The sequence below is a fragment of the Zootoca vivipara genome, chromosome 2 (assembly GCF_965207765.1).
Source record: "Zootoca vivipara chromosome 2, rZooViv2.hap1.1, whole genome shotgun sequence".
NCBI classification, from domain to species: Eukaryota; Metazoa; Chordata; class Lepidosauria; order Squamata; family Lacertidae; genus Zootoca; species Zootoca vivipara.
In genome coordinates, this window is record NC_142584.1 from 85,693,143 (window position 1) to 85,705,249 (window position 12,107).

The window sequence follows — 12,107 nt, forward strand, 5'->3', positions numbered from 1 at the left end:
GGGCTTCAGTTGACTCCTCCAAACCTCATGTTTTGTGCAGAAAATGTGCTACTGTGTTGAATGACTCAGGCCCCCACTCTAGTTATTCCTGCAGTATATTGTCTCTTCGTGGGAGCCTTAAGCACATAAGGAGAGATGCTTTTTATTTAGACCCATTGACAGAGGCGCCAAATCAGATAATGAAAGCCTTTCTGTGCTCTATTAAATGCTTGTAAACCTCTGACCATGGAAGTCTTAACACACTGGGTAGTCAAGTTCAGAGTTTCAAAGGGTTTGGAGGATATTATTCATTCCCTTCAGCACAGAAGAATCTATTGGCTGACTTCACCCTTTCTCTGTCCCAGTGCAGTTAATCATATTATATACCACTTTGAAGTACAGGCAACATTGATTCTAATAGCAGGAGATAATATTTTAACTGCATAAAAATGGAGGTGGAAGTGAATCAGAGGTGGGGTACGGGTCACTGGTAAGAACTTCGATTCATCTCAGCAGAAGGCTGGCACCCAAGATTATCCACATGGGAAGAAATAATTAAAAGAAATGGGAAGGAAGGTAACTTTCTCCCGTCTTCCACAATATTATTGTGATCATAATTAGTACTGACATAATTAATCTACTCTTTTCAACTTTTTGATAGATGTATATTGTACTTTACACCCCAAATTTAATTTAGTTAGCTCTGAGTTCACCAGAAGTTTAAGAACCAAGACCCTTTTAAAAGAGCTAGATCCTTTGCGTTTCTGCTTGGGAGTAAATGCTATTACTTCCAAGCAAATATGTTTAAAATTGCAACCATAATATTGCATGTGACATGTGCAAATAATCTGCATAATAACTGGCTAAATATGGATGGGTGCCAGGCAGCAGCATCTGGTGAGCATTCCCTTGGATTATTTTATTTATTTACTGCATTAATATAGCTGTCTCGTGATGACTTCTCTGAGTGGGCCGCAAAGCGAAAAATTAAATAAAACGCAACACTAAGCTACCGTATATAGCAATGAAATGATAACAAATTAATTTTAAAAACTGAATTGAAATACAATTAAAAACCCAATCAGTAGCATCCACTGTAGTCTATGCATTGCTAATCTTGGGAATACTGCTCTGTACTCCGTGTGGCTCTATCCTTGGGCCTGGTCCAGAAGCTCCAGTTAAGTGCAGCAAGACTGCTGGTGGGGGCAGATGTTTTTATCAGCTGGAAAGATTTGTTGAACACTCTAAGATTTGTTCTTCAAACCTGAAAAAAACTGTAAATTGCAACCCATGGCCATAGACCATCTATGCACTGTCAGCCATAATATACAGAGGTAAATTAATGAGTGCATAGAGACTATTTTTCTTCTCTAGATAGAAATGGGCAAGTCCAGCAGGTGTATTTGAGACTGCCTTGTCGATATCTTATGACTGTGACATTCACGGGGTTAATGAATCATTCTGGTGCCGACTACATATGCAGACTAAGGCCCCATCTGTAATATACATTTAATGCAGTCATGGTTTATCCCAAAGAATCCTGGGAACTGTAGATCAATCAATCAATCAATCATTTTATTTGTATGCCGCTTCCCAAAAGGTAAAACCAAGCTCAAGGCAGCTTAAAACATATAAAAAGTTACATAATTACAAACATAACAAAATAATCATAAAAATAAAGCACACGACCAAATTAATCTAAAAGTACACAACCAAACCGAACAATTTCTGCATAAATCTAAAATAAAGATAAAATAACAATATCAATGATAGCAACAACTCCCATTTGTCCAGCTGGGTGTTTGTTTCAAATAGGAAAAAAGTGAATACCACCTGAAACTTCATTACTTCCTACATAAAGGTGACTTTTAAAACTTAGTAATACAGTACTGTGCCTTCTATGGCACTTGAAGTGAAGCAATAGCCCACTAGAGGGAACTGCTGATGCTCTGAATGGGCAGAGCTGGGAAGAGAAGAGGCTGCAAGTTACAGCTGCCAAAGAACTTTGGCTTCACAATGAATGCTTTGTTCCTTGCACGGAAGCAACGCTAAATCATACAGGGCGAGCATGTGGTTGCCAGCCACCCATTTCCTACAGGGACCCTTACCATTTCCGAGCCCCTCTGTCCCACCTCCCTGATCTCATATCCTTCCCTCCTTGAGCCTTCCACCCACACCCCTTGTTCTCTCTGTGGCCCCACCTACTTCTCCTGAGCAACTCTACTTTCTGCCTTCTCTCCTGGCTCATGTGCCTGTTTCTGTGGCCTGCCACCCTTTCTCTCCCACCCACGTCTCTTTCCTCTCTTACCCTTTTCACCCCTTCCTGGCCAGTCAGCCCTTTGAGACTTTCCAGTATCACATTGCCTGCAGATATGTACATTACATATTGTATTGCTGTACAATGAATAGAAATATTATTTATTTCTGTATATGAATCTATTACAAAAACAAAACAAAAATTTTAACTGGCCCTAGGTAGTAAGCATGCCCACCATAAATTTTGAAATTAATTACAACAAACCCCCCCTTACAAAAATGTGGGCTCTTTGCCTTGTGGTAACAATATTGCTGTAGTTCTTTTAGGCGATAATGCTCCCCCAAAACACACACCAAATAGTTTTAAAATACAGGACTTTTGGCAATTGAATCTTCTATATATCTATATATCCAAGAGTGAGCCACTGAACTGAGCTGCAACCACACACACCTACAGAAATGTGAAAATATGTCGCTTTTCTTGATATCTGGCACACACAAAAAAGGAGCTGGTAACCTCTTGTGATTTGTGGGGAGTAGGGGTGTGGTCAGCAGGCACTGCCTGCGAGGGACACAGCAGCCGAAAAGGGTTTGCAATAAGCCTTTCTGTGGTCAGGCTGTAAGACCTATACTGTTTCTGCTTTCCCAAAGTAATTGATGTTTCATTCAAAATCAGGAGTGTTAAGTGATGTGCAGGAAGAGTGTGTGTGTGTGTGTGTGGAGAGAGAGAGAGAGAGAGAGAGAGAGAGAGAGAGAACTGTCAAAGCCCCTTCATGTCTGGATGAAAACATTTAAGCCTCCTGTGCATAACAGGAAAAGGAAACCATTTGGTCCTAGCCTTCCAACTCACTTATATATATTATTGCAAAGCATTTTTGTTCCCCTCCTTCCTGCCTGTTTGTCAACAGATGTATGCTGGAGGGAAGCCAGTCTTTGGGAGCTGTGTTTTCAACGGATACAGCTTCAGCAAGAAAGACCTGCTGAAGCAGATCAACCGAGTTTGCCTTGACTGCAAGATGGGCCACTTCCTGCCACAGAGCTTCAAATTTAGGTAAAACAGGAAGTCCAAAGGAAGGGGAAGATGGGAATGGGGACAGGGGACAGGGGAGGCAGTGTCATGCAGAGGTCTGTGTTTGCAACATGAACTGGATGAACTGGTGCACTGTGACCAGAGGTGAGTTGTTATAAGAAGAATGATGTGCCCATAAACTCCATTATTAGCTGTTCTTGCTGCTAAGTATATAACTAGAGCTGGGGTAGCCACTGGGATACCACCCAGATGTTATTTATGTATTTATTTCATAAAATTTATATACCACTTGATTGTAAAAATCCATCTGATGGGATGTCTTGGACTACAACTCCCATCAGTCTCAGCCAACTTGGCCAATGGTCGGGGTGATGGGAGTACGATGTTGTACCATGTTGGCAACTCATGAACGAGATGAATAATTTTTAAAAAGAAAAAAGGTTGAATGCTAAATTCTTCCTTGTTGTGTTTCAGGTTTCTAACATTAGGCTTGTTGACTGATTAAGTTTTTAGAGTTGTATCCAAAGCTAGTTCTCAGAGTTTGTGTTTGTTAGTGGGCATGAATAACTTAGGTTTCTTAATTTCAATTAGTCTACTTTCAGTACAACTTGGAAGTCAATTGGATACAACCCTTAATTTGTTGTTGCTTATTCAACTGACATGTAATCAATGTATTATGTTTACATAAATCTGCATATTACTGTACCAAATCTTTAATAGAGACTCATTTTTTAGCCTGCTGAAGTTTCCATTAAGAATGAGAGAAATGAACTTTTGAGTTAATAAACTTGCATCACTTAGGAAAGGGCACCATCATTTTCTTTTTCACCCAAATGGCAAATTCAGTTCAGTGTATGCAGGTGTGCCACATTGGGGCAAAAAATTTCCTTATTTCACAAGTGCACTAATGGAGCCTAAGCAGGAAAGAGACCTTGGGGTCAAAATGGATAGGTCAATGAAGATGTCAACCTAATGTGTGGTGGCTGTGAAAAGGGTGAGTTCTGTGTCAGGGATCATTTGGAAATGAAATGAAAATAAAACTGTCATCAGTGTTATAATGCCATTATACAAATCTGCGGTGAGACCATACTTGGAATACTGGGTACAGTTCTGGTTGCCTCACCTCCAAAAGGATATTGTAAAGCTAGAAAAGGTTCAGAAAGGGGCAATGAACATGAGCATGGAACAAGTAAAACAGGCGTATATGTAGAAGAATATAAGATTATTAAGTGTGGAGAAAGTGCTGCCACGGGCTGTAGTAAGGGGCCACCAACTTGAATGGCTTTAGAAGAGGATTAGACAAATTCAAATTTGTGTAAGATAATGCTGCCAATGGCTGCATTATAACTTCACTATCGGATGTATTATGCCTTTGAATGCTAGTGCTGGGAATCATAAGGCGGTGGAGGGGGTAGTTCTGTAGCACTCAGGTTCATAGTTGTCAAGTTCTCCCTTTTTAAAAGCAAAATTCCCTTATGCTGAATAGGCTTCCTCGCGAGAAAAGGGAAAACTTGACAGCTATGCTCAGGTTCTGCTCGTGGGCTTCCTGAAGGTATCTAGTTTGCCACTGCAAAGCATCTAGTTTGCCACTTGATGGACCTTTGGAGAATAAGCAGAGAGAAAAATAAATTTGTGATTCGCCCATCCATACTCCTTACATATCTCTTAAACCTGTAGGGGTCAATGTCAATGTAACACAGTGTTTCTCAACCAGTGTGCCTCCAGATGTTTTGGGACTACAACTCCCATCATCCCTAGCTAGCAAGACCAGTGGTCAGGAATGATGGGAGTTGTAGTCCCAAAACATCTGGAGGCACACTGGTTGAGAAACACTGATGTAACAGACTGAATTGCAACACAAGTTCCATCCATTCTTTCTTATAGCCCCTTTCCCTTTCTACTCCTTCTGCCTTCTCATCCCCTTTTCATCTGTAATGTGGCTTTGGAGCCGCCTAATTTCCCTTCCACAAAAGAAACAACGCATGTTCGCAGAATGGGGATTCCACAGCCGTCTTGAGAGTCTTTTGTTGATGTTTGAGGGGGAGCTGTCTGCCCCCATCTTGTTCCGTTTGCTTTCCATTATTCCCAGCCCATCTCTACATGACTCTGTGGTGCTGCCTATTTTCCTTCTCCTCCATCCTACTCTGTATTCCAGTTGCGTGTTCTATACTCTATGGACAGCCCGAATTGAGGAAACTGAACGAAAGACACAAATGCATCAAATGGACACATGTTCCCCAAATGTGCTTAATTCATTTTGAACTGCCTCTCCACCCCACCCCTGGAATTTATTCTGAAACTAGTGACGCAGCCTTGATTATCCATCAGCGATGTGAGGCTGTCCCTACCTGCCAGTCCTGTGCTTTGGTGCGTATTATTTTATGTCATGTGGGCGCCTTTAGCAGCAACTCTAGCGCCGAGCAAGATTTACAGTCTGTTTTTAGCAGCTCGGGAGACTGGAGGAAGAAAGTCCATTCAAAGCATGTGCTCAATGGATGGATATAGCATCAGCTCCACTACAGTCTGTTAAACCATTTGCCAGGGGTGACTAATGGCTGTTCATTCCTGTGGTATTCTCCGCAGTCACGTTCAAGAAGGCTAGAGTTTGTTACTGGAGCGACACTGATATCTGGGAGCAGCATGACTTCATTCTGTTCCTCCCTCCACCCCATAAACTAGCTGCTGTTGGAATTTAAACTATAGCGCAGTGTCAGATTCCTAGACCAAGGGCTGTGGACTCTGACTTTGCTAGAAACTCATTGTCTTTGTGTGTAGGAATTCTAAGGGTGAGATATTTCACATCCTAAATTTATGGCACCACTGTTGTGTTCTCTCTACTTTGAAGTACTTTGAAGCACACATACACACAGTGCCAGGCATCTCAGAGTCTTTAAAGAAAGCAGGCACAACCCAGTGTTAAGCCCCGTTGAAATAAATGGGACTCAAGTTAGGTCATGTCCACCTCATCATCACTTTCACTGGGGTTTAGTCATGATGACTAATGTTTTGATGGATTGTGGCTGTGGAATCTAGGAACTGATCCATTCTCTGCTGATAACAAGATGCCTCTGTGTGAACTGGAGGGATTAGGAAACCCTTTATGCGTCACTGGAGCTTGCTTGTGATCTTAACTAACATACACTGAAGAATGAAGTAAAGATAAGAGGGGAAGTAGGAAGCATTTTCACCCTGTTTGCAAATATCTGTTCTCTCTGCAAAATAATCTGAATATTGAAAGAAAGGAAGTGGAATTTGGTGCTTTCAGTGCAATGTTTTCCTTCATGACTTCTTCCATGAGCATTCCATGAACATCTGCAGCATCAAGGTCCTGTTTGCTTGGTTAATTTTTACAGTCACTGACCAATGAATCTAATTCTATCTCTAGAAGGACAGTAATATTTAATATATTCATATAGACTATACTCATTCATATATCCACATATGATCCACATATATTCATATATCATATACACATTCTTCAATCAAGTCTTGGCTATATTTTCCAAGAGATGGTAGTTATAGACATCCCTTATTTTAAGAGATCTGATATCTGAAGACCACCTGAGCCATCATCAATACAATGTTGTACTGGAACTCTCTACTGGCACTTTCAGTAATATAGAGAAAACATGTGATAGCCTCTCTTTTTATTGAAACTCTGTAATGGTAACCAAGTCCAAGTCCCCCCACCCCCCCCCAAAAAAACCCCTTTGTATTACAGGTCTAAATTCTCAACTCATCCATCTCAAGACAGCCAGTGCTAAGGGTATCTACTACTGTATTGCACTTTGCTCAATAGTACAGCAAAACCTAATCTCTGTTCATAGCAAAGTGCCGTAACTGTATTTCATCTACTGGCTTGAAATGAGCCCTTTCTGCAGCCTTATTCAGAACTCCTGATGTCTGGACAAGGGATGGAGTTCATAGACTCATAGTTGGAAGGGTTTATGAGGATCACCTAGTCCAAACCCCTGCAATGCAGGAATCTTTCACCCAATGTGGGACTCGAACCCATGACCCTGAGGTTAATAGTTTCATGTTTTACTGAGTGGCCCTTTAGACCATGCCCAAGCAGCACCCATGGGAAAAGAATGAGAAACCAGCTTCAGGGAGAGTAGACATGTATATGGAGTGGAGTCCAGGAAGTCAATCAGCTGGGTGTAAATTAGAGAGGATGACAAATATTAACAAGTGGAGAGGAAGATCAGTGGATAAGGAAGAACTGGCGGCCATTTGGGCAAAGATGTGAAAATGGAGAAGGCTATGGACAACTGCACTTTCCTCTTTCGTATAGGCATTAATGTGGAAGAACTGGCAGTGCGGGAGCAATAGCACATGATGAGCATGACTTAACTTTAATTCTTGCCAAACATATTTTGACAATTAACACTTTTGTTGAGTCAAAAATAACTGCAGGTGTGTGATCAGTCAATGAGAGGAGTTGCATTTTTTAAATAAAACAAAACCCAACCCAGTCAAATGATGATGTCCGGAAACTAGGAGGAGTGAGAGTAAGGCCAACAAGTTAGCAACTTGCAGATATTGTTGAGTTGATGCTATTTATTATTGTACAGCTTACCCTAAGCAGGGCAATGATCTGAGTCCAACCAATGACTCACAGATATATGAAAACATAGCAGCTGTGTTCCTTTTTGTGCCTGCCACCATGAACTGCCCGGGGTTGGGGGCAGGAAAGCAGGCTGATGGCCTGTCAAATAGGATGCATTCGACATAGCAAAGGAATGCTAGAAAGCAGCAGAAAGGAAAGTCTGTTGTTCAAAGGTCAGCAAGACAAATCTCTGGCACTGGCTTTCAGGAAAAGTTGAAGGTAGCTGAATTTGTTACAAGGAGCACCATTTTTAAAAAACACGCACACATACCACATTTTGTTCTCTGCTCAGATGACTAAGTGTTTATAGTGAATAATCAATATATTTCTAGTTAAAACAAGGCAGATCATAGGAGTGAGAGGAAGTTACACACAAAACACTCCATCAAAAGGCAAACAGGCAAAACAAGTGAGACCAGCAACAAAATGTTGCAGTCGGGAATGTTTCTGTATCTGTTCAGGGTTCCACCTGGCTCATGATTCATGCGCCGGGCCTCTGTACCACAAAGTGAAGAACGAGAGTGCAGAAACTGCCCTTTAACACAAGAGAGTGCCACCCATGCAGTCATCATAGTACTGCTGTGTGTTAAATGCAGAGCTATGGGGGTTGCACACATGGCACTCTCCCTTCTAGTAGGGATAGACAAGCCTGTCAATATTGTTTCTCATGTTTCCAACCTTAAATCCAGTTCTCCATATTTCCATATCTATTTGCAATTTTAAACCCTCATGAAAATTCACGAGCAGATTTATCCTAATCCACACATTCTTGCAAGGCATTTTCCTCTAACATGATGCATTTTTAATGCTATTTTCACTTATATGCATTTCTATGCACATTTGTACCCTAGTGAATGCATCTTTTATAAACATTACTGCCTGGAGAACTTCATTGCAAAATTCAGAGAAGAGTAGATTATGATTTGCATATTGTTTGGGGAACAGTAAGTTGGGGAGATTTTCCCTTTATATGTGAACTGGAACACAATTTCTCCCCATTCCTATCTTCTAATGTTAAAAAAAGCCACTAACTAGAGCAGGCAAGTGGTAAATTGGTGGCAGCAGCTGGAAGAGGGGCAGAGGAGTAGGAGTGGGACAAGTGGAGCACGATGTGTTATATGTTGGACCTTGATTGCAGGTTATATATACAAGTTAAATAACAGGGTTATATAGAGCACCCTGATAGGTCTGTTAATTCTGCAGTTTTTGCTAGTCCAAGGGAAATGAAAGAAGGCACAGTTTTGTTTGCACTTACGTGAACAGTGCACAGTTAATTCCCTGTAAGAATACAACATGCAGGAAGTGGGCAGCTACCTCCTGACTAATTACTTTCTTGACAAAACTGTACCATTGCCTTGGCTCTGTGATTGGCACATGGTCTTTGTCTGGGCCAGCTCCAGGTTGGCATGGGTCATCAGGGTGGACAGCTCTGGCTCCTCTTGCCGTCCCATCCTCTGCCCTATGTCTGCTACTGGTGGAAAGGCAAGCAGGGCAGGACATCCCCACCCACAGTGGACAAGGAGAGGAAACTCTAGTAAGAAAACCAGTGCCATGGGTGGAGGAAGCAGAATCTGTTGCATGGCTAGCAAGGTGGTGAGAGCGGCAGGGAGGTGGTGCGAGGTTGTTGGCAGCTGCCCTGCAATGCTGTCTGGTGCCACCAGGCTTAGCATCTGCTGTATCATAGGAACACAAGAGGAGCAGGCCAGTGACTCATCTTTTCCAGCATCCTCCTCTCATAGTGGCCAATCAGATGCCTATGTGAAGACCACAAAGAGGACCTGAGCACAACAGTGGAGGTAGAACATAACCACCAGAGTCAGAAGCTATAGATAGCCTCATCCGCCATGTTTGTCTAATCCTCTTCTGAAGCCATCTGTGCTGGTCGCAATCATTGCTTCCTTTTGGGAGCGCGTTCCATAGTTTGATGATGAAAAGGTTTCTCCTGAATCTTCCAACATTCATATTCAGTGGATGCTCCCGAGAGGGAGAAAAACCTTTCTCTAACCACTTTTTCCACACCATGCATAATTTTATCCACTTCTGTCATTGCAACATACTCCCTTTAGAAATGCGCTGCAAATGTAGCAATTTGGAGAATGTGCATTTGAGTGTCCTATGAGATGCCCCTCTGCTTTTTCCTTACATTTTGTTTTCTGCAAGCGAGACAGTTAGAAACCTGCTCAAGATTAACTTTGATAGCTGTGGACTATGAACAAATGTTGTAATGGAGGCTGAATGTGCCTCCTGGGTCTGCTAATGCCCACCCTGCTGTATGTCTGCATGGTCCAATAGGAAGGTGTGTAATGCATTTGGCTGTCTTAAGCATCCCGGACGGCAGAACATAACAAGAACAAAATTGCCTTGCTAATAAGGCCTTAAATCCAAAGGAGGCTAAGGAACCTGGGTATTCCGTGTGTCTTTCAGTTTGTGATGGATTGTGAATTGCACATTTATTGTAAGTAAGCCCCTGCCTTTCTCCTGGTCTGCATAATCGGCCGTAATAAATTATCGGGGAGCCACAAGTCCCCATTCCTAAATTGCATTCACGCTTGTGCAGTTGGTCAACGTCTCTGTCCATTGCTGTGAATAATTGAGCATGGTGACACATACTGGAACTTTGCTAATAGTTAAAATGATTTTTGAATTAAATCAAGTAATGGAAGAAACAAGGAAACGGCCTGTAAATCATGTCCAGATCCCAAGGCGTTTGAACCTTTGCTGCTGCCTGTTTGGAAGTTTTTACAAACAGCCCTTGACATATATTGCTTTTGTGGAGTTCCCCAGCATGAACCCCCTCCATCCCTTCGAAATAAAGAGCAGCACTTGAGACCTGTTCTCTGAGTTGCTGGCAGGAGATTCTGCACAAAGATCTTGGCAGCACTGTGAAGGAACAATTTATTATTCCTCCTGCACCAGTGCTAGGACTCAAGCCCGCAACCTCAGATATTGACTTCCTCTGGTGCTGTTGCACTGATGCTCCTGTCTCAGCCCACATATGGTGCAGTCAGAATGCATCTCTAGTGTAGGTGGGGAATGGAGCTGGACTATTCCTGTCCTTTCAGTGCTGTATATGTGGTCCAGCTGGTCCAGAGGAGAGGTTCCGAGTATAGGATCAGCAGTCCATCATTCTTTGTGCCACTGAAGCAAATTGAAAGGATTGTGGTCCTAGGCTTTTCAAATATCCTTTGAAAAAAACAGAGAGGGTTAATCTTTTCATTATGGCACTCATTTCTTAGCCACACTTTATCACTCTATCACTAAACCTTTCAAGCAATGGTATTTACTTAGCTGGATTTTCTAGCTCACTTTTTCCCAAGGGCTTGGGAAATCAATTGCACTAAAATCAGATTTTATTCTTTTTTTAAAAAAGAGGGAGAGCTATAGAAATACCAAAATACAATTTCAGAACCATATCTCAGGGTGGAAGAACACACTGTGTGAATATACATCTAACAAAAGTGCAAAAGGCAGCTTCAAGAGGTAGATTTGGGGTGGAGAAGCAGTGTGTGTGTGTGTGTGTGCGTGTATGTGCGTGTGTGCAGCTTTTCAGACCTCAAAGATTTCACCCAACTCAACTGGGAATGGACCCTCGCTCATTAAATTGCTACCAGTTGATGCACATTTATATGAGCCTGTTCTGCTGCCAATACAACTATATCACTCTATTCAGTGATGTACTTTGGATATATATGATCCCTGTTAGCTGTTTTCTAGTAGCTGCCTTACAGCTGTAATCTGCTGGGCTTGAGCAAGCAGTCAAGTTTATGGTTTAAATGTACCTCTCCACCCAAAATATTTGAGAATGAAAAATGATGGAGCTAATATAAGAGAATTGTGAGCCAACTTTCAGGCTTAGCAAGAGATCTGTGTGCAGGTGGGCCTTCTAATGGGCTCTGCTGAGCACTTCGTTATTTAGAGCCATCACCCCAGTTTGCTATAAAGAATTTTTCCCTATAGCTTTTACCGTTTCAAAATTAATTTTCTTTTAAAGCCACACTGCCTTGAGGTGAGGAGCAGTGTAAAGAGAAAGTAAGAGCTGTAAAAGAAGGCAGTTAGGAAAATTGCTAATGTTCATGTGTACTGAGCTGACTCATTTGTTTTAGCAGTCCTATTTTTATAAGCTTTCTTTCCACTGCCCCTTTAATGTACCTTTCAACTAATACTGTCCTATGGAGGAACTTCCTTCCCAGTACTTGCAGAAAACTAATGTTCCTGACTATAGAAGGACTGCTA

At 41.9% G+C, this 12,107-nt stretch overlaps 1 protein-coding gene across 1 annotated transcript in view; it reads left to right on the plus strand.

Moving 5' to 3' along the window:
- Window positions 1-12,107, plus strand: part of FAM194C (family with sequence similarity 194 member C) — a 49,279-nt gene that overhangs the window by 20,960 nt on the left and 16,212 nt on the right. The window contains exon 13 of the mRNA XM_035106520.3: window positions 3,144-3,286. Coding sequence (XP_034962411.1) covers window positions 3,144-3,286 — 143 coding nt within the window. The remainder of the gene's footprint in view (window positions 1-3,143; window positions 3,287-12,107) is intronic.